The sequence below is a fragment of the Coturnix japonica genome, chromosome 4 (assembly GCF_001577835.2).
Source record: "Coturnix japonica isolate 7356 chromosome 4, Coturnix japonica 2.1, whole genome shotgun sequence".
Taxonomy (NCBI): Eukaryota; Metazoa; Chordata; class Aves; order Galliformes; family Phasianidae; genus Coturnix; species Coturnix japonica.
Genome location: NC_029519.1, coordinates 63,375,652 through 63,401,888, shown reverse-complemented (window position 1 = coordinate 63,401,888; position 26,237 = coordinate 63,375,652). Strand labels below are relative to the sequence as shown.

General features: G+C 35.8%; 1 protein-coding gene across 1 annotated transcript; it reads left to right on the top strand.

Annotated features, from left to right (window-relative positions):
• Positions 1 to 8,052: 8,052 nt before the first annotated feature.
• Positions 8,053 to 25,518, top strand: DTHD1 (death domain containing 1). Its single transcript, XM_015862522.2, has 10 exons — positions 8,053 to 8,726; positions 10,076 to 10,847; positions 11,316 to 11,646; positions 12,115 to 12,294; positions 13,143 to 13,387; positions 14,103 to 14,264; positions 14,831 to 15,120; positions 16,373 to 16,617; positions 21,708 to 21,765; positions 22,318 to 25,518. The coding sequence occupies exons 1-10, from the start codon at positions 8,447 to 8,449 to the stop codon at positions 22,605 to 22,607; spliced, it is 2,853 nt and encodes a 950-aa protein (XP_015718008.2). The 5' UTR covers positions 8,053 to 8,446; the 3' UTR covers positions 22,608 to 25,518.
• Positions 25,519 to 26,237: the final 719 nt, after the last annotated feature.

The following is a 26,237-nucleotide window of genomic DNA, read 5'->3' as shown; positions in this document are numbered from 1 at the left end:
ATTAAGGTTTTATCTACACAGTGTTGGCTTGCTCACATTCTACAGAAACCACATATGACACATTTGAAGATGCTATTAGTTTTAAAGGTCATTGTTTCATATACCTCCCTCCCACTTTCATTCTTTGTGCTGTGTGAGCAAATTTGGCATGGAAAGTAATGAAACAAAATAGACATCAGAGAACTACTTCTAAAGAAAAACTTTCTGAAGTGCAATTACAGTTAAAATTGCATATACTTTAATATAATTTCACATTTTTCTCTAGGCCACTGCTTTTTCCACAAGAAATGAACAAAACAAAGCAAAACACAAAACCATTTCACGACAGTTAGCTCACTTCCAGGATTCTGATGCTATGAAGAAAGTGAAACTGAATGCTTACTGTATATGCAAATACAATATATATAGAAGAGCAACGAAAGTTTAACTCCATTATTGAGGCCAGTATTGTAAGTGAGACTAAGACTTCGTCAGCAGGAAAAGAATAGCACCACGTTAAAACAAAAGACTTTCATCTCATGTTTCTACAGTTTCTTCCTTCCTAAAATTTAATTAAAATTGTAATTAAATAAGTGTCACTTCAATACTGGAAAGAAAAGCCTATCATTTTTCTTATATAATTAAACACTAACATTAAAACAACATCAATCATGTTTAATAACTACAAAATGTTATTGCTGATCACATCAAAAGGCATTTTTCTTTCAAGAATTAGTTTTTCCCAAAGGTTATAGTTAGGTTATTATTTAATCTTATAAAATAAGACAAACAGCAGAGAGGCTGTGGAAATTATGAGCTTCTCCAGGTAAACAGCTAATCAGAATTCTGGCCCTTCAGAGACTCATTGGTAATCTTGTTTTTTTCTATATGAAATAATTAGAAAACCAATGGATCACACCAAAGTTTGATTCAAGACAATTCAGTTTTGTACGCACAAAGGAAAAAACCTATGCAAGACCAAAAGCTTAAACAAATCCTTTTGCTTTATGCACACTGGTATAGAATTCATTTTAAATACTCCATTCAGCTGCTGCAATACAAAACTTACACCTTGCTTATGAATGCTCAGAAACCTGGAGGCCTTCACATTGTTTGCACATGGGGAAAAAAAAAAAAAAAAAAAAAAAAAAAGTTAAAAGGAAATAAATTTAAAATAAAGAAAAATCCAGCCTAAATTTATGCATTAAATCATTTCACTGCCATTTCTACAGTACACCAAATGTCTACATGGGCATGAAAAAGATATAATGAAAACTGATGAGAGTATTTCAGTGCACAGCCTGAAAAAGGCCACTTTTTCTTTTGCCATCAAAACTCACTTCTCACTTCTCTTGCACCTGCAAGAAATCGTCTGTTGTAATAGTACAATCAGTAAAAGCAGTTTGTGAGGAACATGAAACACATATTGCATCATGCTGGATTTCAGGCAGAGAAGGTTTCAGCTACATCAAGACTATCTAAAGAATGAAGAATACAAATAGGAAAATTTATTACCTGGATTTGTATATCTTGCTATTTTTATCTCCCCCCTTCATTTTTCTTAAATTTTGTAGGTCTATATACAAGTACTAAAGGGCAGATTAGACGGGCTAGAAGTTCATCTTGCTACTAAGTGGTGGTGAGGACTCAATCACCCCCAGTGTGGTCTGGAATTTTGTCCTGGTTTCAGCCAGGACAGAGTTAATTCTCTTCCAAGTAGTTGGCATGGTCTCTTGCTTAGGATTTAGGATGAGAATAATGTTGATAACACATTGATATTTTAGTTGTTGCTGAGCAGTGCTTACAGGAATTCAAGGACATTTCAGCTTCTCACATTGCCCTGCCAGCAAAGAGACTGAGGATGCACAAGGACTTGGGAGGAGACATAACCAGGACAGCTGATGCAAGCTGACCAAAGAGTTGTCCCATAACATGTGGCCTCATGCAGAATGATTAAACTGGGGGAGCTGGCTGAGGGGGTTGACATGGCCCCCCCATTTCATCTGGGACAGAGATGATGTTTTGTTTATACTGTCTGGTATGATGTTATGTTTCGGTTTCAGGATAAAAAAAAATTTACACATATGTTTTAGTTTTACTGAGCAGTGCCAAGACATCTTGTTTTCTTAGCTTCTCATACTGCCCTCCCAGTGAGGGTAGCTGAGGGGCACAAGGAGCTGGGAGGGGACAGAATCAGGACTGCTGACTGACCAAAAGGATATCCCACGCCATATTATATTATGCAAAATAAACTTGAAAAATAGAAGGGAGTCAGCAAGGAAATCAGCCAGTGGGGACTGACAGGCTGAAGGAGTTGGGTTTGTTCAGCCTGGAGAAGAGAAGGTTGCGGGGTAACCTCATTGCAGCCTTTCAATACCTGAAGGGAACTTACTCCCAGGAGGGGAGTAAACTCTTTGAAAAGGCTGATAATAGCAGGACTAGGGGAAATGGTTTTAAGTTAAAAGAAGGAAGATTTAGGTTGGATGTTAGGGGGAAGTTCTTTACTAGGAGAGTGGTTAGGTCCTGGAACAGGCTGCCCAGGGAGGTTGTGGATGCCCCATCCTTGGAGGTGTTCAAGACCAGGTTGGACAGGGCCCTGGGCAACCTGATATAGTAAAGGTGTATGTTTGGTGGACCTGCTAGGCAGGGGGGTTGGAACTACATGATCCTTGAGGTCCCTTCCAACCCGGGTCATTCTGTGATTCTGTGGATCAATGAATGGTGAGCAATTGCTTGAGCATTACTTGTTTTGTGCTCACACGTATATATATGTATATATATGTATGTAAATATATATGTACATATGCATTATTATTTTTGCTGTTATCTTTTTTTTTTCTCTTCCGTTTTCTTCTAAATGAATTGTTTTTAATCTCAAACCTGAGTTCAATTTTGTTGTTATGTTGTTATGTTTTCCAGTTCTCTCCCACAACCCACTGTTGTTGACCCACAACACACTTGTGTTGAGCAAGTAAAGGACTGCATGGTGCTCAGGTAACAAGTTAAACCACAACAAATGTTTTTGGTCTGTACATAGATAGTATTCTTAAACTTGTTAAACAATAACGTCTCCTTTCCTATTAAAATGTCCTTATCTCAACTGACATCTTCCTGCACTTTCACCTTGGTTCTTCAGACTTCTCCACCAGTCCACTGGCATAGAGTGAGCGAAGGCCTATGTGGGGCTCAGCTGCCTGCTGGGTTAAGCCACAACAAATGTCTTATGTCAGTGCATTGATAGTATGTCACTATGAAACGTTATTAAACTACTGTTTGATAGTTATCAATAATTTATGTACAAGAGAGTTCATAAAGAACATAAGACTTTTTTGTTGTTTGTTTTTCCAGATGGCAAATCTAACTTCAGCCCATGCTTTTGCAGTTTGGCATAGATCATGATTAGCACCCTGATCCCATGTTCTGCATATTAGCAATACAATAGCACAGCTGTAGACGGTTTTCTCAGTATCGATCACCTGAAACTTCCATGAAAGCTAACCTAATTGTAAGGGCAAATTTGGGCCAATACAATTTGGGAATACAAGTGAGCCTTCAGAAGGTTGAGCAGGCTCTTACATTAGAATATCAAAGGCAAGGAAAAAACCTTTTATACATACTTTTATACATATTTTCAAGTGTGATGAGATCAGTAAAAGAAGTAAATCGTATTTATTGTTACGTACTGAACTTTGCATTATACACAGAGTATAAAGATAGAATTTACTGTGTTTGCATCACATGGTCCAATTTATTTTCCTGGCAGAGCAAAGTCCACTTAGTTATCAGCTATGCAACAGTGTTAAGGTATTCTGACAAGAAAATGTACATCTCCTAAATGATAAAAACTGGATTAAAAACTATACTTTGATCCCATTTTTTTAATATTTTTATATACCCACAATAAAATGGATGTGAAAGCTCTTTTTAAGGAAGAATATTCTCAAAAATAAATGTAACTTAGCTATACAAATTATATACAAGCTATAAAATGATACATGTTGCAATACAAAATAGCAAAATTCAATGGAGAACTGAACATTCAGGATGAGTACACAGCTCTTCTGTTATTAATTCTTTCACAAAATCTGAATTAATAAGCAAACCTAAATAAGAAAATGTAGAATTCAGAAGCAATTCTCCATCTATCATAATTTTTCCTGCACTTATTTCTTACACATTGTCTCTTGACTATTTGAATTTTCTTTCCTTTATATTATTCATCCAGACACAAGGGCCATATTTTGACAAATGAGATATAGGACACCCACCTATCTGTTATTTTAAAACTAATTAGCTGATATACACATGTAATGATAAGCATGACAGATCTGTCTTCATCCTACCCCTAGGAGGTTGGTTCTTTCTCTCCAAAATGGTAGATTTTGTGGGGCTGGAGATCTGCAGTGGCTGAATCTATGAGTATCTTCTGATACAATATCCCACAATTGGTTTCCTCTGAGTTCATTTTTGATTTTGTGTTTTTTCTTTGTGGTCAGGTTTGTGCAGTGAAAGCTGAAAAATCTTATAGTGTCACTGGTAAAGCTGCCTCTACTGCAGAATGCAGTAACTTTGTTCTTATCAAGCCTGCTTATTCCTGCTGTCTCAATGTCATCCTTATAGAATATGTGCAGCCTAATAAACTGACTCAAATATCTAATCCAGGCTAAAAATACATAAAATACAAAAACAGTGGCTTAACATGACTTTAAAACTCCTGCATTAAGTGTATGCTATAGAAACATCCTGTGATCTTTTGTACTAGATTTTTTAACATACTGCATTGAGAAGATTTGTGTGGAATCTATCATAACATCTTATCTTCTTCAGTATATTTTGTAATACATAATCAATATAGGCAGCTTTATATTTTCAAAGAATATCCACTCAGTTTTCTTTAATGTTTCTGATTGACTAGTGTTCCTCACTTTCTTTAACCATCATGTTTTCTGATTATAGTTTACTAAATTCAGCAACATCTGCAAAGTGTTCTTCACTAGGTGTGGCTGCTCAGGGCTGCACATGCATGGAAGGCCCTGAAAGCAACTATCAGATGGACTGCTTGGGCAAGAACTTGTGTCAAGTAATAAAAGTCTAACTGTTCCCAAATACTCAATAGTTATATTGTTCAATGCCTGCAAATACAATACATAAATACAAGCCTTAAATTATAAGACTACTCACTAAACAGCACCAAAGATAGGCAATAAACTTCAGCTATTTATTTTTTCATCATTCTTCAAGTAAGAAGAAAAAAGTATTATTAGAAAAAAAGCATAAGCAGGTTTTCATTGTCCAAATTCGTGATGAAAATTATAGTAGGATAGGGACTTATTTTCATTTGAGTCAAACTCTATGCTACACAAATTGCTGAATTTAAATGCATCCAAATAAATCATCAGATAACCCATTTAAATATTCTCTTTGCTACTGGAAAAAAAGCTGGAAAATCAACTGTAACTTGAGTGGCCACTACTGCCTCATTTTATTTCGTGAGATATGATGTATAAACGTGTTTATAGAATTCAAATGTCTGCCAGTAACAGTGCTTGTGTAATAACTGCTTCAACAAGAATGTAGCTTACCCAGTTATCTGTACAATAAATTCTTATGCAGAATGCTGCATAATGACAGAAAATTATACCTTGTAGTACTTCATACTTTTACAAAAGCTTTTTTTTTTTTGCATGTTTCACTCAGGTTTAGAGAACATAAGTGCAATTTTTTTTTTCTCAAAGAATTGATATTATTTCTTCAACTATACATTAAAAACTCAAAATTGTTTCTCTTCTCCTATCGAATGCATTTTAGGTAAATGTACTTTCTAAACCAATTTATCTTCTCTTTCAAATATGCACTGACAATTTATACAGTTAGCATGTATTAACAGCAGCAGGAGTTATTATAATTCTTTGGCTCATCAAAACAGCTTGCTTATGGCAAAGAGCATGTATCTAGATCAGGTCCTGTCATACCTTCTAAAATTGTGTTTATAAAATATGTTGTAGCAGTAGCTTCTAGAAATCTCTGCAAGATTTGATGAGTAGTCATATTCTCTAACAGGGACATTTATTATTTTCTATTTCTCATAAAAATGATATTTTTAAAAAACAGATCTTATTCAAACTAATATGTTTGTCAGAACCCATATCTGTGCATCATTAATTCATTAAAATATTCTGAAATATTCAAAGCAGGTATATATATTGGAAAAGATGTAGAGCTATTGAATCTATATTATAGGCAGAGGAATAATATAGAATTGTACAAGGAAGATGGTGTGTGCAATAGTGTATAGTAAATACATAATAAGGTATTTTTGACCCTTTCTATTATTTTCTTTCACATCCCAAAATTTTTGAGTGGGAAGATTAGATTTTTCACTCATACATGAAAGTATATGCTATTTTCAGAGCTCCCTTTTCCCTAGAAGTAGCTTAGAAGAATGTAGTGATGTTGGATCAAAGGTAAACAGGTAAGTGATTCATCTAACTTCTTGTTTTAGCTGTGTAGTACATTTTCAGTGTGATCAAGCAAGCTATAATGAGTCAAAAGGAACTTTCCTTTTGAATTTAATAATTACAGCTGATTTCAGCCCATTCATTTGATTAAAGACACTCAGTATCCTTCATTGTTATTTTTAACTTTTATACAGTGCTTTACATCTTCAAAGCACTCTGCTGACATTACTTTATTAGTCCTCATAATGCTTATACACTGTTTTCAGTGGTTTTGTATCCCAGTCCCATTGTAATTGCTATTACAGTCTGCATTAGTTTTATTTATAATGGGCCATTAAAATGACTGTTTAGTAAGGAAGACTCAGTACCGAGAATTTGTATAGCATATTTCTTAAATTGTAAAATATTTTGGTGTATGTGACACTTCAGATTTAGACTAATACTGAAATCTTCTGAGAAGGATTTCTAGCCAGTCTTCCCCTGTGTAGCACAATGGCAACATGTGCTGGTAAGAGAACATCAGTGCTGTTCTTCCACTTCTTTTCATTGTCATCCTAAGAAAAGTTTTGTTTCTCAACATGCTGGATGAAATGAAAATCAGTTCAAATACTGCCATTGAGATACCACAAACTAAAGTCAATGAACAAACAGAATAGGAATCTTGATGGCAAAGCTGTTTCCAGGATCATATGGTCATTAGACCCTGTAAAAGCAGAGATGCTAGCTATAGTGGGGTACCAAAGGACTGCCTTTTTGTTTTAGTTGTTAAGTTCATTGGTTTGTTTGTTATTTTTCACAGAATCATAGAATCACAAGGTTGGAAAGGACTTTCAAGATCATCTAGTCCAACCGTACTCCCTTTACCATACCTACAGAAAACCCCTAAACCATATATCCTAGCTCCCTATCCAGATGCTTCTTGAACACTGCCAGTGATGGCAACTCCACCACTTCCCTGGGCAGGCGTTTCCAGTGCCTGACCACTCTCTGAGAAAAAAAGTTCCTTCGTATGTCCAGTCTAAACCTCTTCTGATACAACTTGTGGCCATTTCCACCGGTCTTGTTTGTTAATTGGCAGAAGAGGCCAAGCCCCTCCTCATCACAACCTCCCCTTAGGAAGTTGTAAAGTGCAATGAGGTCTCTCCTGAGCCTCCCCTTCTCCAGGCTAAACATGAACAACCTACAGTCAGTTCTTGACATCACAAATAAGTTTAGCAAGCTTACACTTTTAAATTTGTTTCTCAGCTTCCAAAATGTCATATAAAATTTCAGCCATTAGTTGTTTAAACTTCTAGCTATTTGTCCTTTTGTTTTTTAAAACCCTTCTTCCTGTTATGTAAATACAACCAAGAAAACAATGTTTCTTCACTCATCTATTTTTTTTTAATTGCTAGACACAAAATCGTATTTGTAAATCCTTGTATTTCTGAAACCTACGTATAATAATAAAAATGCATAATTTAGCACACGTAGTACATTGGACCTGTCTTATCTACACAATATCTCTGAACAACAAACAAAATACTGTTTTCTGAAAATCCAGTTAGGTGATCTACAGCATTTAATGCTAGCTTACAATGAAAAACTGCAATTGAAACACATCTTGATGGCAGTCTATATAGTTATGGATTCATAATTAGGGCTTGATTTCTCACGCACCGGTCATGTGCAGCATTGAATTTAGAAACTGCTCACTGTTACTTAACTGGGTTATATAACCTCCCTACCTATGTTCTTAAATGTGTGTGTTGTACATTGGCATCTCTTGGAAATTCTTGCCCTTAGTCACACCTGAGCCACTCCTTTTTGTCACCTAGTAACTTTCTAATAGTCAACATCAACCCAGAGTTTCTGAGCTAGGCTTAATTTTTGTAGTGCCAGTGGAAGGTAGTATTTTTTATATTCTACTTAAGTTACAAACAGTAAACAGCATTGCCTAAACGAAGGACAACATCTTTTGGAAGTGTTTGAACAGAAGAAAAATTGTAGTAGTACATTCTGAAAATAAGATGGAAACGGCAGAAAGTAAGATTACACCTTCTACTGACATATCAGGAAAACTCATGCAAAAAATCTGGCACCTGAACTTGCTAGCAAGAGGTTTGCTTCTGAAAAGTGATCTGGATAATGAAGAGATAGTGGAGAATGTTCAGCAACTGATCTCTTCAACAAAAGAGCTGAATGGATCTCTCATTCAACAGCTGGAGAACATTACAGAAAATCTTCAAGACACTTTCCACTTGCTGAGCACTCTCCTTGACAAACACAAGGAATTGACAGCAAGTCCAGGCAAGTACAGAGAAGCTATGCTGTGAAAGTAATGGACTGGATGTACTGGATAACAATTTCTGCTGTATGATGGTACTGGGGGATTTTAATTATCATTTGTTAGCATTTCAGCGTTTGGCCATTCATTGGAACAAAGGAATTAATATTTCAAATATTATATCACTATTTTGTGAGACTCAATATAAGATTCATAATTCTCATTATGTGGGAATAATATATGTATATAACTAAATAAACCATTCTTTTACTGTTTTATGTACACCACAATGGGTAGATTGACATTGGCCAGATGCCTGACACCCACTCAACCTCTCTCCATTCTCAGCAGAATGGGAGGAGAAAACATGACAAAAAAAAGTTTGAGATAAAAACAAGGAGATCACTTACCATCCCAAGCTGGTAGTCAAGATCCAAGAATAATTCATTTGAAACTGAAAAAGTATCTCAAGGAAATAATTTTTAGACTGGAATTAATAATGAAAAAAATATCTGGAACTGTACTCTTTGTAGTTTTAAATTATTCAGGTTTTGATAGAGCTGAACGTGGAGGTTCTATCTAAATCATATAATACCACACCCATGAAATTCTTAGTCCATACAATTATTTCCTTGAAAACTCTGAGATATCAGTTTACTTCATATGACTGAGTACTGAATAAATTGAACAAAATCAGTGTTTTCCCCTAAGATTTGTATCAAATCCTTTCTATTTTCCTCCATGTATTGCATTATCTCTCTATTATGAGTCAAGAGCACACTACATCATGTTCCAACTGTACAATTTTCTTATTTGTATTGTCTGTCACTGGATTTAACCTGAGAAACAAAGCTTTCCAAAATCTCATGCAGAAAACAGAAAAGTAAAACGTAAAACAGTAAAGCATGTTTAATACTCAGGCCATGTAAAACAGCTTTGTTGAAGCCCCAGAAGCCAGATGCCAGAATCTTGCAGGATTCAGATTTAGGAAATATGTGTAATTGATGTTGAGTTTTCAGACTGTTTCCATGTTCATTGGACTACTGTTTACCAATTTCCTGCTTTTGATTGACTATCATTAAGAGTTTAGCTGGTGTCTGTCAGAACAATAAAATGGAGTTCATTCAAGCTGCCACAGAAGTACTAGGAAAATTAGAGTTGTACTTGTTTGTATTCAGTTCTTCAGAAATTTACTCAAACTGAATAGCAATAAATGTAAAAACATTACATGGAAACCAGAAAATATATTCTTCTTCATATGTTGTGTGGAATCATGGAACTAGGTGGAATTCACTAACTACATGTGTAAGTTTTTACATTTTCATAGCTTTTGTAGCAAAATTCATTTGGTTACCTATTTTTCTTTCCTCAGAATATCATGATGTTATAGATTGTCTGCGGAAAATGAAGGACTATTTTACAAATACAGTTTCACACCTTCAAGAGGTCGAAAATAAACTTCGTGCAGCTAGTTGCCAACAAGATGATGTTTCTCAGATCCAGACTGCACAAAATGCTTTTGTAGAAACTAGAGTATGTTATTCTGAAAGAGAAGCAAAGCAATCTGTGCAAGCATCCTCTAGTCCCAGCCAGCGATACCAAAGAACTCCTTCCCCAAGCAAGACAGAAAGTCAGATCATTAATCAAGTTCAGCCATGTGAAATTAAAACTGTGGAAAAAGAAACCGTTGCATCACTAGATGAAAATATATCTGTCAGAGAACAGGAAGTTAGCAGAGAACCTCCAATAATGAAAGAGGATGGTGAATACAGAGTGCTAACAACCTCTATTTCAGAGAAAATAGATAATAATGGTAAAGAAAAACCAGACAAAGATGGCTCTTCTCTTGAAAAACATCCAGAACTGACCTGTCAAGATGATTTTATGGGCAGTGGAGAAAGTATTTTACCTCAGACATCAACAGATACTCATGACAGAACTGTCAGAAATCTTTCTGAACAGGAGAAAGAACTCAAGTTGACAGAGCAAATGAAAGACAGTAAAAAGGAAACAAATTCTGAGATGTATAGGAATGATCTAATTACTGTCACCTCTTCAGCACAAACCAGCGATCTTAATGTTGTGATTCCTTCAATAAGTGATTCAGAAGATGTGCAAAAATATGGGCACTGGTTAAACAAAGAGTAAGCACATTCTCATTTTTTCTAGGAACATGTGTACATAGATATTATTTATTTGAATATATATTAATATCTGGGGACCCACAAGCTCAATATACCCATGGTTACACACGTAGTACTTTACAACTTCATCATGTGCAGTCAGGATGTTCAGTGTGGTCTAAATCAAACTGAAACTATTCGCTCATATTGATTTTTATTATACCAGAGAGGTATAATCTTACGAAATCATTTTGAATTTAGTGGAAAATCAAAAAACTTAGACAGTTATAGTAAGTTGAAAATTGCTCTAATAGAAGCTCAACATAAGCATTTTCATATACATACATTTTCATGAATGATCTGCCTATAATCTAATGTAGTTCATAATTATAGTTATATATGTATTTAAAAACGCAAGGTATCATGAAACCCAAATACAAAAAATATATATAAAATATATATACTTTTTTTTTTTTTTTTTCCCTCCAGATTTGTAGTGGAAGAGAGTGGTAAGAATGAACATAAAGTAGTTTGCTTTATTAAAGCCCCTGCAACTGCCCTGGAGAATCTAGCATGTAATATAGTCAATGACACAAGTTCCTTGGTGGTGGACGATTTTGAGGAGCTGGTCAGCAACGTCATCAGTGTTCAATGCTCTGATTATAAGAAAACTATCCATTTCCCTATTAACATTGCAATCCCGTTTACTTCACGCTTCAGAGGAAATTATCGGGAGATTATGGTGAAGGTAACAGACATGAACTTTCAATCAAATTACTTAACTCCCATTTCTCTGGAAGGATACCATGGAAACCACAAGGTTGGTAACCGGTTTTCTGAACAGTTAACCAAACTACTGGCTGAGTAGCCATTGGTGATTTTTGTAAATAGATGTAATACTTACCATTCTTTGTTAAAAATAAAAGCTTAAGGGGAGTTATTTTGCATTCAGATTACAAAGAAGTAACACATATTTTGCTTATGAATTCAAACTCCATCTCAAAGAAGTGCAGGATTGTTCTTTATTTTGCAACTGCAGAAGTAATCATTTTGTGCAAGATTAATCATCCAGCTGATGAGCTCATTTCCCCAGTCATACACCACAATATGAATGACATTAGAAGATGACTAGAAATCACCAGATAACTGGGCATGCCAATAATACTTTACTTATTTTTGTTTCACATTTTGCTCTATAATTAATATTCCTCCCTCAGAATGCTAAACCACTGCAAAGCGCAGCTTCCTTTCTCTCTGACATACTCTACCCCACATTTTCTTTACACAGGAAACCTTTGCGGAAGTGAAAGTTTATCAGCTGGGTGTTTTTTCTGTGTTGTCATGCTTAAAGAAAGAAACATTTACCGTTCCAACAGCAGGACTTTCACAAAACCTGAGCATGGATTCTAGGATCTCTTTCTGTTACCCTTCGGAAACGTTCACTTCTCCAGCAACCATGAATTTAAAGGTGAGATGAAATAGGCAGTACTTATTCCTAGACTCTGTGTTATCTGATCAGTTTTGAAGAAAAGACACAACAGTGTTAAAGGGCAACATGTTCCATTATTAGATGTCTGTGAAAAGCAGTGGCAACTCCACACCCTATATTCACAGCAAATAGTTTCTGTAGGCTTTGTTAAAACCACAAGATGCAGCAAGGAAGTAGTCAACACAGTATCTCCAGCTACAAAGAACAATTGACCTTTGTCTGACACGCTTCACAGAAAAACAATTATTTTACTCAATGACGTAAGCATCAACCCCAAACTTAAACAGTTTGTCCCAGTTTTTAAGTATACAGAACAATTTTTTTCATCTGACCTTCTTCATTTCTATGAGGCACCACAACAGATTTTGTTACCTCTTAGCGTTAGGCTGAGAATAATCTCAACATTTGCTTCAGTTATTCTTTGTGTCTCCCCACCCCCATAGCCACATTTATTCTGAGACACAACGTACATTTCAGAGAAGTTAAAGTTAACATTAAAAAAAACTGAGTATCTTGAAAAATTATCAAAATCTGTAGAGGCTCAGGAGTTATAAAACGAACTCATAACAGGAACAAAACAAAACAATCACAGTATTTAAAATGTCCTGCTTTTATTACATTCAGGCACTTAGCTGTGCATTGTATAAACTGTTAATACATTGCTGAGGTTGTTCCTTGTTTACAAAGAGGAGTCTATAGCCTTTCTGATAATCTGATCTAATTTCAAAAGTTAAACAAATTTGTTTAAAAACAAACAAAGCCAACAAGCATGTAAGGAAACATTTATTCATTTACAAATTAATTGTACAATTGCTTTCTATATTTAGATTCATCCAATTGAACCATCTCTGATTTCCACACTGAAAGCAAGACATGACATGTACTTCTCAGTGGTATCTACTAGTGCACTGGTTTATGTCCACCATCCTTCAGCCCAACCATTTAATAACTCAGTCACAATTACTCTACCCTGTCCTCCAAACCCAGAAAAAAAAAGGCAGGAGGACGAGACAGAGCAAGTGAGAGCCGTTACTGCTACAGTAAAGAGTGTTGTTGCAGCATACAATCCTTGGTAAGAACAACTTCACAACAAATTCTACATAAGAAAAACACCAGATGTAATTAATGTTATAGATATTAATAATTGACATTAATAATTTTTGTGTTAAAATTAACTTGACGACTTACCCTGTGGATAGAGCCTGCTACAGCAAAAAAAAAAAAAAGTGTTAGAAATACTACAGCAGATCCACGCTATGCTATCATTTCACCAAGAAAATCCATGTTGATGTATAAACATCATTTGAGGTCATTGGGTTATTCACATCCAGTTTAAAAAATGTGTAAGTGTGAGTTATTTTCTAATCTTCCTGTCTGTGTCATTAACTTACTGAGTAGCATTTGCTTGGGGAGAAAAATGGGCTACCTTGTCTTATCCATTTCAGACACCTACTTCTAGAGAATCTAAATCTCAATGAATGTTTCAAAAATGATCCAAAATGATCACTACATGTGATGTTAAATAATAGATTAAGCTAGGTTGATTTAGATAGAAACATTTACCTTGTTTTCTTTTTCCTTCTGGAGACTTTAAATCGAAACTTTAAAAAAAAAAAATAAAATCCTGACTGCTACATCCTTTATGTATGCTGGAAATATATCAGAAGTAGGTTGTCAACAAGGTGGAAAAAGCCACAAATGGTCATTGAGGAAAACAGGAGAAAGCAGTTCCTACAGGATTTCTTTCTTTCTTTTGTTTTAATTGTCATCATTCTGTGGCTTTTCAGGACTAAGAGTTCTTCTTTGAGAAAGAATGGAGAGAGTCACAGTGATACTTTCAAATTATTAGGTCACAGAAACAAAGATGAGTGGATGGTCTTTGACAATATAATTATCCAGAATACACAGAATGGGCTTGTGTCATTTGAACTGAGTGAACATTTAGAAAGGTAATGTATGAAAAAACTAATACAAATTTTATTTACTAAAATGTTTTCTTCCAACTGCATAAATCAATGGAAGTTAGTAGAGTTCATCATGCACTATGAATTATTAACCTGCTAGAATCTCTTCTCTTTCCTCCAGTTTGTAGAATAAGATCATTTAGATTTGTTAGGCATAATTACAGGAAGTATATTTTTTATAAATATTTTTTTTCCATCTATTGATTGTGCACAAAAGTTGAGATGGGAAATATGGATACTAATCTTAATTTGACTATGTGATTTAGGTTTCTAAATAAAAGACCAGAATATTTTTTGAAATTTCTTTTCAAGAAATATTCTCTGACTTTAATTTAAATATATACATATATATATTTTAATTCATAGATATGGAGCCAATATACAGAATCAGGCACATTTTCTCTCTTTCATATGAAAGAATAATTAAAAGAGGCAGTAAAAATTGTATCAGAGAGAGAGAGCCCTGTATTTTCTTACAAAACTAATTGTTATCTGATGGTGAAGAGATTTTAAATAAAGCTATTTACTTTCTTGTCTTTTTTTAAATACAGCTTTGTGGTTATTCGCCTTTCGTTCCTCTTGGAAAACACTTATCTCCTACTCTTTGCTCAGGCTCTGGAAGAAGCTGTTTGCAGCACAATGTCGAATGTGATACTGTACCGGAAAAGAGAAAACCCATGTAAAATAATAGTTTTACTAACTGCATCCAAGGAATTGACCTGGGAAATTCAAAATCTCCATGAAGAGGGATACTTTGGTCCCCCAGAACCTACACAGCAGTTTCCTTTAAGAGAAGGAGAGCAGATTCATTTTCAATTTAGAGGCAATATATTTGCTTCAGGTATGGTAATTAATTCATGATTTTCGATGTTCATTATTGAAAGTACATTGCAAATCACCTCAGCTGTTCAGAAGTACTATATGTGGACATCAGTAGATTGTAGTTACTCACAGCTTATTTATTTATTCCACTGTTTTGTAGCTTTTAAATGATAAGTGTACGGAGCAGCATAAGCAACAGCTCTGACAAATAAATGTATTAGAATAACAATAACTTCAGCAACATGGCTTGGGTCGCAATGCCTCAAGATCAAGGTGATCTTTAGAGATCGCTTCCAGCCTCTGCCATTCCGTGAAACCTGGTCCCTTGGAAGCAGCTGCTTTTTCTTGTATTTCAGGACAGGATTCGATCAATGGAACGAGGGCTTTTTAAATTATAAAATTTGTGATAAGAATTAAACAGATTCCAAACAAAAGTAAACAGTCCAGTATTTTTCTGTTAAAATTCACTTCAAGTGAGCAAGGTCTGACACTGAAATCCAGGGTGAAATAGTGCTTTTTGTGAGTTGCACTATAAATTGCAGTGATGCAAGAGTTGCTGTGTCATTTGCTCTAGCAGTCTGGAGCATTCAGTGCAATGGCTTCCATCATTCAACAATTCACTTTAAAGAAGAGGTAAGAAATACCAGAAAAATTTTCACCCCAAATTACATATAGTCCCTTCTGCCAGCTTTGCAATCACCTGTATTTGCCCCCTGAACATTTTGTACATCTGATACAAATTCTTCCATTGAGAACTCCATACATGCTGAAGAAATGATTATTGTCCCAAAAGAAATGGCTCCAGACTGAAAGAACACCTGCTTTTCTATTGCAAGAACACACAAATGTATTGTGTCACAGATCCTAAAATGGAGCTTACCCCTCTGATCTCATTGCTGTTACCGATAGGAAATCAGAAGGTGTATACTTCTATTCTCAACAGTTTTATTTCTCTTTGTATCATACATTTTGTCACCTCCCAGGTTCCTTACTTTTCACCCTGTAGCACGGCTTTCACCACTTGTTCCCAGTGCCAACATTTCAAGAGCTAAGAAGGCTAGTTATTAAGACACTCAGACTACTGAGGCAGGCTGGCAGGAATGTTTGAGCCTCAAATGTTCAATAAAAAGTAGTAATAATGACAAAGAACAGCAGATAACTACATAATTAGTTCTATTTAGCTCCTCTTAATGCATTAATTTAGATGCCACACGTCCAAATACAATGTAAAAACTGGTGTTCTCTTTGCTTGTTTTCACCATGGTCTGCAGAAAACGGAAAAGATTTTGGAAAAGCCTACAGGCTGATTTTTCACTCACAAAGAAAGCCCAGACTAGAGCTCTGTATTAAGGAAGTGGATGAGTTTGGTAACCACAGCTCCCCTCACTACAAAGGAACAGCAGTGTTTTACAAAATTACCAGAGGGATGATAACAAAGGAATGGAAACAGCCTTTGCCACGCGGTAATTATCAGCACCAGTTTCCACTGTGCAAATTACTGCTGACATTACCAAAGGTGAGTTTCTCAACTGATGACATTGTAAATCTTTCCTTTTCTCCCTTAAACATATTTGTTAAGCTGAAGCATCTTGATACAAATTTTCCACTACAGATAACCCCAGGTGACCCCAGTCACCAATGGAGCAGTTCTGATCCATCACCAATGTATAAACACCCTTAGAATTTTTCATAGCAGACTCTCGTCAAGCCATCAACACTGAAAAAAATACACTTAGTAGAACTTTTTCACACTTTTGGCCTCCCCAGCTGCTACGACCCTGAGAAATTTTAATTTAAGTTTCAGCTAAGTATCCAAGTTGTAGGAGCAAGACCTCTTTTAGTGACAAATTCCATGTAAAATGTAAACTGGGGAGTGGAAGAAGGTGAGGGAAATAATGTACTTTCACTGTCTTTGCTTTTCCACACAGCATACTATGTAATCACAGAAAGGGAAATACAAACTCTTGAGGTTCAAGTGGGGAAGATTACAAACAAGTGAAAACTGAAACCCAGAAAGGAACAACAACAACAAAACAGTAACAACCTAGGCATCAGTTAGTTTTCCTCTGCCCACTAGATTTTCTTCCATCCTATTTTTCCTCTTAATCTTCCTTTGTAACACAAACAAGATTTAGTGAATTGAACTGCATGTGTATAAAACCAAAAAGGCAAAGTGTTTCAGGTTAGTTTTGGTGTATATAGTCTAGGGCTATATATATATGTTCTTAAATGTCCAACTTAGACTTTTGAAATAAGCCATTTTTGAACACTTCTTCCCTCCTGATACCCAACAAAAACAGATATCACTTCAATCAGCGTTGCAGTATCTTGCAAATGTACACTTTTTTTTTTTTTTCTGCTAGTTATATTTCAAAGGAGTCAAAGTTTTCATTAAATGCAAATATTAAACCAAAAAATGGGATCAAAATGCTTGGAACCATTTGCATATTGATAGCTTTTTCATTATTTGATTTATATATTCTATTTTACACAGAATGAAAAACCTCTCTGTAGAATGAATAGCGTTGAAATATCATCTTCCTTTATATCATGTCTGCTCACAAAATTCCAAACTGAACACAGTGATAGAAATCTTAAGAATACAAAATACTGTATTTTGGCTATCTTGCTGGATGAAAAGTAGGGAAAACAAACTAGGAAAAAGTGGTTGGTTTCCTAAAGAGGTGATGATTACTACTGAAGTCCCACACAAATCTCACACAGATCTATGTTAATGTATTCAATAGAAACTTCTGAATATTTAAGCAGAATACTTGCTGTTAGTACAAAGTATTCAGAGCACTAAGGTTATCTGTGAAGAATCACTGATAGAGAATGTCTAGAAAATAAAATAGATAATTTAGATGTTAAAAAGTTTTTGGTAGTGGAGGAGGCTAATCTGATCAGAAACGTGGATGGATTTCAGGTAGAAAAACAATGCATTAATAACAACTGTTCAGGAGATTTTGATAGAAGTTGAAATGTGGTATATGCTTATGAATTATGAAGGGAGGCAACATGGAAAAGCTATAGACTCTTCTGTAGGATACAAGAACAGTGATGTTGGTAAGTGGCAGGTGTAACTAGTGGTACAAAATAACATATTTATTACATGCAAAATAATCAAAAGATGAATTCATTTTCACAGGATAATGCAGCAGTTAAAAATTTAGTCTGAGGAAGGAACTGGCTGGAAGAGCCACATATTAAACATAAAGATTATGTTTTCATAGAAAGCTAAGGAAACAAAAAGGAAATTCTAATTACTTAGCATATCTTAATAATCTAAAATTGTTAGAATAAAGTACTAGCAACAAAACTGACATAGTTACAGTATCCAACATTTATTACCCGTGATGTGATCAATATATTTTAATTAGATGTATCATAACATTATTGTATGCTTCCTAATGAATAAAGGGTGTAGAAGGAAATAGAACAGTCAAAACAGCAAAGACTATTCATATTTCTATTGTTTGGTTGAGTGCATAGATATCTTTAACTAACAACTGCTGCTTAAGGAGCTTTTGTTTTCTCAGCATTAGAAACAGGTTTGGCAAACAGGTTCAGCATGAGGAAAATGAAGAGGATCAGGTTCTGATGTCAAGTATGTGTGTGCATATCAGTGATTTTCTACCGATATTTCAAGGCAGTTTTATGACTATAAAGCTGGACTAAAGAGTTTAAAAGGTTAATTTCTCCTTTTCTGTCAGTCCTGTTTGATATGCAAGTAGAGTCTGTTCATGTCTGAAGGTCCATTTGCAGGGCACTTTAGTATTACTGACTGAAATCAGAGTGCTTTGCAGAAAGATAGTGGTGTAATCCATACAAGCATTATCAAATCACTATTCTGCTGAAGTTCTGCTTAACTAATGACTGTCTAACAGCAAAATGGCATGTGATCCACTACTTCAAAAAGGCAGCTGCTTAGCTAATTTTAAGGCCTTCCAGACTAGAAAACTGTTTTGACCACTGAGACTATTTTACTTGCACTGTCAACCAGAACTGCAGGGCCATGTGCCAATGCAGCTGAACCAGGGGTGAATTTAGCTTTTCACTATTGGTATTTCGTCTTTAAAGGCAGATGTAATGTTTTTGGTCTAATATACAGTATATTATTACACGATTATCAGACAATACTTATTGTCAATTCTTATCATTTTTACTACTGTTTTAATATTAAGTAGCATAAAGTAGTTCAGATTAAAGTCAAACCAGTGGTAAATGAGTTCATCTACAGTTACTCTGAAAATCTCATGCAGAGCTTTGAGGTTCTAAATTCTCATTAATGAATGAAAATAAATTTAAATATAAATACATACTTAAAAGGAAGCCAAAGAAATCTCTGCCTTGGAAGGAAAACAATGCCCCCTTCTGGACAGAACTCTGCTTTCCTTTTATTTTGAGGGCTTTCACAATCGTTTTACTCTATCTTCAGGCAGTGCACGACAGAACTGCTGTAGAAGCACACAAGCGAAAAAATAAAAAGACTTAAATCTCCAGATGAGCACAGCCCAGAACTGTTTTGTGGGCAGTGTGTGCTCTGTGCCTCCTGTGCACAGTAGAATACCCTCCCAAGACCACAGGCCTCCTAAAAAGCCACTTAACTCACAGGTGAATTGATAACTCAGTTATAGTTATTTTTACGTTTTAGATACTGCAACAGTTAAAGGTAAGGTCAGCAGGATTATGACTCAGTATGTCCAGCAGAAAAAAGGGGAATAATCAGTTCAGCCTGAGTTTCATTTTCATTATAATAATTCACAGACGGAAATGGGAAGCTCTGTGAGTATACCTCCAGCATGCCTCATAGGAAAAGGCTAAACAAGCAGGTAATGCAATTGAATGTGTGATAAAAGTACATACCATGTTGGCACTAGAGGAGTAAAAGTACAGGTTTTACCAAAAAGAAAGGAGCAGAATTTCACTTTTTACAAGTTACTCACTTGTGCTCTGTGTTCTTCTACTTAATTTCTTGTTCTATATGGAGAAGGAAACAAGATAAGCCTCACAGGAGTTTCCCCTTTATCAGTCATAGGGAAAAAGGACATTGTTTTTCTTTCTTTCCACTGTTAAGAGGAAGGAAGAAGGACTCTGCGCTCAGTGAAATTTGCCATTTGAATGATGTTGATCTTTAGTGATTTGTTACTATATGTTGAACGTAGTAAAATGAATACATACAGCTACAAACACAAAACAAATTCTAGACTTACTATTTTCTTATTCACCAGAGAGATGGGATGCCATTCAGAGGGAACATCATGAAACAAATCCAAGTGCAAGGTCTTGCACCTGGGTCTAGACAACCCCCATTACCAATAAAAACTGGGGGATGAAAGGATTGAGAGCAAACCTGTAGAAAAAGACCTGGGGGTAATGGTGGATGGCAAGCTGGACATGAGCCACCAATGTGCCTCTGCAGCCCAGAAAACCAACCAGATCCAGGGCTGCATTGAAGGGTCCGTGACCAGCATCTTGAGGGAGGCCATCCTGCTCTTCTACTCTGCACCAATGAGGCCTTACCTGGAGTACTGAGTTCAGATGTGGGGTCCTCAGTACAGGAGAGACACGGACCTGTTGGAGTGCATCCAGAGCAGAGCCACGAAAATGATCCATAGAATTTATCACCTCTCCTATGGGGCTGTNGAGGCCTTACCTGGAGTACTGAGTTCAGATGTGGGGTCCTCAGTACAGGAGAGACACGGACCTGTTGGAGTGCATCCACAGGAGAGGCACAAAAATGGTGAGAGGACTGGAGCACATCTACTACAAAGACAGGATGAAGGCTCTGGAGTTGTTCAGTTTGGAGAAGAGAAGGTTCCTGGTGACCTGATAGTGGACTAAAAAGGGAGTATCTAAGTATCTAAAGGGGAGCTACAGGAAAGAAGGGAACAGACTCTTTAGCGGGCTCTGTTGTGATAGAACAAGGGGAAATGGCTTCAAATCTTTTACTGTGAGGGTGGTGAGGCACTGGAACACATTACCTAGTTGTAGTGGTTGATGTGCCATCCCTGGAGACTTTTAGATGAGACTGGATAAGGCCCTGGGCAACCTGATTTAGTTGTGGTCCCTTTTCACTGCAAAGGAGTTGGACTAGATGGCCTTCAGAGGTCCCTTCCAGCTATAAGGATTCTATGATTCTATGGTTATTGATTTCTATAGGTATGCAGTACCTGTAGCTATCTTCCTTGAAATAATATAATGTGCCCACAGTTACAATAAGTACACAAATGTAAGAAGGAGAAGATAACACAGCATTTAAAATTAGAATCCATTTGGTGTAGAAAGATTCCATACAGATGTTCTATAACCCCAATTTCCTATACACCTATTAGAATATAATGGTACTGAAGAAACTTTCATAAATTTGCAGAAGTCAAACGTTTTAATAAGATACAATAGACATCCATACAGAGAGAACAGACTTGGTTGTACTATTTTAGTAGTTTCTTACAATCTGTAGCAGATGAATGTTTTGTTTTGTTTTCAGCAGTGATAAAAATGTTCTACGTAGGTAGGACTTCACTGCTGATGCGCTGTAATGCATCCTGTATCCTTCATCTTAAGCTTTAGTCATTTCTTTCTTCAATACTTTTTCTTTGATAGCATGAAAAGTCAATCAACCGTCCACAAAGCGCAAAAAGGATTTTTTGTGATTCATCAGGTAAGAACACTTACATAATGCTTCAATGTCAATGTAAGCAATAATTATTTTAACTATTTACTTTTTTTAACTGGCAGGATTTATTTCAGTTGCAGCTGACATTTTCTAAATGCCATATTCAGATTGTTTTATATAAAGAGTAAATTGGATACCAGGAGATGCATAAGCTCTTGTCAGGTGAGGTGTCATTGGGTTAGGGTGCTTAAGGAGCATACAGTTTTCCACGTAATGAGATTCAGTTTGTAATGGAAAGCTCCAGTATAACCAATGTGTCATTTATAGGAAATGCCTGGTCCTTTTATTGCAATCTGTGCTTTTCCAAGAGCTGTAGATCATTACCAATTCTGTTTTTGACTAAGTCCACTTCACATCTCAGTGCAGTTACCAAAAATTACATCAGAAATAAGAAGTGATGATGTTTCTACTGTATTATAAAACAAATCACATTAATTTTGGGAGTTCACCCACAGAGACTGCAGCTTTAGAAAGCTTTTTGAAGGATTTATGTAATAGGAGAGTAATGCAATTACTTCACTAATTTTTGCTCTTCAGAGGCCCTATGGGACAATTTGCTGTACTGGATTGCAGAAGAGCTTGCAGAAGATAACACATCAGTGAATGCTTTACGCTTGCCTATTCGGAGGAGTGTGTTTCAGCTTGTTAGATTGAAGTGCCCTGATAATTTAATACACCAGAACTATGAGCTTCTTTATTGCTGGCAAAAGACCCTTCCGAGGTCAGCTGACAAACAGCAGCTCCTGTCTCGCTATTTGGAGAAGAGTGGCAGAAAGGATCTTTCAGAAGAACTTTATTTTAAGTGGCAAAAAAAAGTGTTCACTTGACAAAATCAGTGGCAGCTAAGCCCAGTTTTTCTTCTTTCTTGTTGAGAAGTGTGAGCATTCCCTTGATATCTTCTGACAGTGACACAAGTCAGGAGTCAGATCGCTCTTTTATTTGTCAATTTGAACTCTTCTTTCTAAAACAGAGCATAACATCAATGCCTTTTCCTGCTAGAAGTGAACTTTTATCTTGTGGAAGAGAGAAATGTTCACACAAAAATTTCATGCAGCATTCCATATTAGTCCAGTAATAATAACTATCAGATTCTTAAGAGTAAAGAAATGTGGATCAATATAACATTCTTTAGCTACATATTTGAATACTTTAAAACTAATTTCTTTCAAGAATGCAGAGTAATGTTAACCTAATTCTTAAATGTTAGAGAAATAGCAGGTTTGGCCTTTTATAACTATGTTTTTCTGAGATACTGTAAGGGTTACTCCAAAAGTAAGGCTTCCTGTTCGATTATGTTGGCCCATAATATCGTAGACAGTTATTGGTGATCTGACAGTAGTGGCCGAACCTTCCTGCCAATATTCAATTACATTTTATTGCCATGTGACAGATGGCAGGCAGCAGAGGGGCACTCTGACAGAATGGTGTCTGACATGGAATTGCATATGAAGCAAAGGTGTGAAACTGAATTCCTCCATGTGGAAAAAGTTGTACCCATTGACTTTCATTGATACTTGCTGAACATTTGTGGAGACCAAATGGTCAATGTGAAAACAGTGAGGCAGTGGGTGATGTGTTTCAGCAATGGCAACAGCGACATGAAAGATAAGCCACATTGCAAGCTGCCATGCACAGCTGTTACACCACAAAATGAAGAGCATCTCTATCAGCTTATGTGGCCAAATCAGTTAAGAGTGGTGACTATTTTGAAAAACAGTGCTCTGTATCTGAGAAACTGCTCTACCAAATAATTTTATTCTGCTCTCTGTATCGATTGTAGTTCCTATGGAAATAGATTAAATGTTATTCATCAGAACTTTATTAATAATTAAACTATTAAGTATTTCTGGACATCTTGCAGACAAAACATAATTGTGATACACATCATTAGTTAGGGGATTATATTTTCAGGGGTTACATATTTGTAATGTTTCCAAATCACTGCTATAAATGTGAAAATTGCATTGCAAGAGAAAAGATACGGTGAAGTAGAATTTATTCATTTAATTATTCTGACTAGTAATATCTCATCCCGTAGAAGCATCTTCACAATGAAATGATCACGCTTTCTTTTTTTTTTTTTTTTTTTCCTTAAATGAAGATTTAGTAGCCTGGATTTTTTTAATAAGCAGAAAGTGTTATTGCACTTTTCTCAGTGCACTGACATACTTTGTCCTTGGATTTTTTTCATCACTACCTTCTTTAGAGGAATTAATATTTTGCTGCAGGTGCAGCTGGTACTGTCAGCACATGTCACGTTTCCATGTATGAAGATACTACAAATAATACTGGAAATATCTCAAAAAATTGGACTTAAAAACTGCTACAAAACATCTGCCATTATTCTGCCACAAGATGGCCTGTGTGTCTAACAAAACCCATAGCTGTATCTCACATGCCAGAAAAAATCAGAGTAAAACAATTTGAAAAACAAGAAGTCATCTGTAAAGAACTGGATACTCCACTGTACCATGTGGTATCATTAGAGCGAGTGCAAAGTAGCGACAATGGAAATTGACATTGATTATCTCTCCAATTTTCAATGTTACAGTCAATATTTTAGTTGTATTAAACCTATCTACAGCATAATTAAAATAGAGTTTTTAACAAAATTTCTTATGAACACATAAACAAGCATTTATATTATTCCTGGTTGCTTTCTCTCCTTTCCTCTGACAGGACAAAACACCCTCTTTCTCTATATCTCTCTCAACCCAGTGGCATTAGGCAGGAAGAGAGAATATAGGAAACATCATTTCATGCTCGGCATTAACAAAGATATTCCCAAAGAGATGCAATTTCTAGTCCAGTTTATAATTGAAACAAATTCAACTCAAGGTCTAATGGAATCTCCTCACTGAAAAGGAAGGAGCAGTAGGACCTCTACCCCATGGAAGATTGTTTGACTCTTGTGCTTCTTTCAAAAAGCACATGCCATTTACAGGCCAATATGACTGAACTTCAGAGAATCCAGTTTCTCACCTAGCATCAAAGCTGTTATTTACTTTTAACTCAATAGAAGGTTGTCTCCTAAATGGAATGTTTCTCTCTGAAAAACAGAACTGAGGAGAAAAAAAAATGTAGTAAAGAATGCAGTCTGTAAGAGACAAATCTGCTTTGTGCTATGTTATTTGTTGGCTGTAAAATATATGTGGGACTATGAGCAAACCCTGGGCTTTATTTCTTAGAATGGATGTGTTTCCCACCACTGAGCAAAAGGTGACACTGCAGATTTCAGTTAAACAGTGAAGGCAGCTGAACAGAAAATAAGCTAAGACAGGAAGACAGTTGATCATAAAGAACCTATCCAGACAACTGTAATTTGGCTGACTGAATATAAAAGCTGTTTGTTAAAATACTGAGTAGTTAAACAGAATAGAAAGGAAGAAATGTGTGTTCCTTTCCTAGCACAATTATAGGGTGAGTTGCCAACTGTGTCTGAGCCTGATGAAGTACAAAGGTATAAGACAAACTTTGCATCTTCAACATTTAAAATACAAATTCTCTATTTAGTGAAAAAGGGCTCATAAAGTAGAATCAGTAAGCTGCTGAACACAACAGATGGGTTTAATAAAAAAACCAAAAAATGAGACAGCATTTAATCAATATCCCATCCAAACTAATGTGTGTAAAAGGCAGTTATTTTATCCTTTCAAAAAAGCTTGGGAGATGTACGGTTTTCACAGAATCACAGAATCACAGAATTGTAGGGGTTGGAAGGGACCACTAGAGATCATCGAGTCCAACCCCCCTGCCAAAGCAGGCTCCCTACAACATGTCACACAGGTAGGCGTCCAGGCGGGTCTTAAATATCTCCAGAGAAGGAGACTCCACCACCTCCCTGGGACTGTGTGTAACAAAGCCATTTTGAAAAAAAAAGATCTTTAGAAGCTGCTCCCAAGGAAAAGAGCAGGAGGCTCCTGTGCAGAGCTCCATGCATGGCAACCTCAGAGTAGCTTCCAGCACTTCCAGACTGCTCATGTCAGTGTGTTTGTCTCACCTGCAGAGAAATAAATTCCTCAAAGTGTGAACATTCAAAGAATTCTGACAATTTAAAGTGCTCACATTGTTAATACTGACTAATACTTTATATAATTTTTTTCATGTACTATTGTTAACAAAAAATGTTTCAATTAGTTATCTAGTGTAATATTATAATAAATTATAGCATAACTTGCAAGAATAGAAAAGGCAATGCCTATGTTTTATCCTTTTTCCCTGAACGATGAGAGTATCATACATATAAGTAAAACAATTATCTTACGGAATGCAAATGTCAGACTTTGTCCTTATCTAAGATCTAGGCAAAAGATTATTATTAACCACTACTATCACCAACAGATTCCTAGTATTAAACAAATAAATAAACAAAAAATCATATGTATTACTGGGTTGTGTGTTATTGCATTATACTGAGTACATCACCTTGGTGATGGAAATTTTCCAAGGCATATGTA

What these genes read in the sequence shown, in the direction of transcription:
- DTHD1 (XM_015862522.2), top strand. Translation starts at nt 8,447, where the DNA reads ATGGAAACGGCAGAAAGTAAGATTACACCTTCTACTGACATATCAGGA. An exon ending in AGGCAATATATTTGCTTCAG is followed by an intron (nt 15,121 to 16,372) that starts GTATGGTAATTA and finishes CATGGTCTGCAG; the next exon opens with AAAACGGAAAAGATTTTGGA. An exon ending in TACTGCTGACATTACCAAAG is followed by an intron (nt 16,618 to 21,707) that starts GTGAGTTTCTCA and finishes TTTCTTTGATAG; the next exon opens with CATGAAAAGTCAATCAACCG.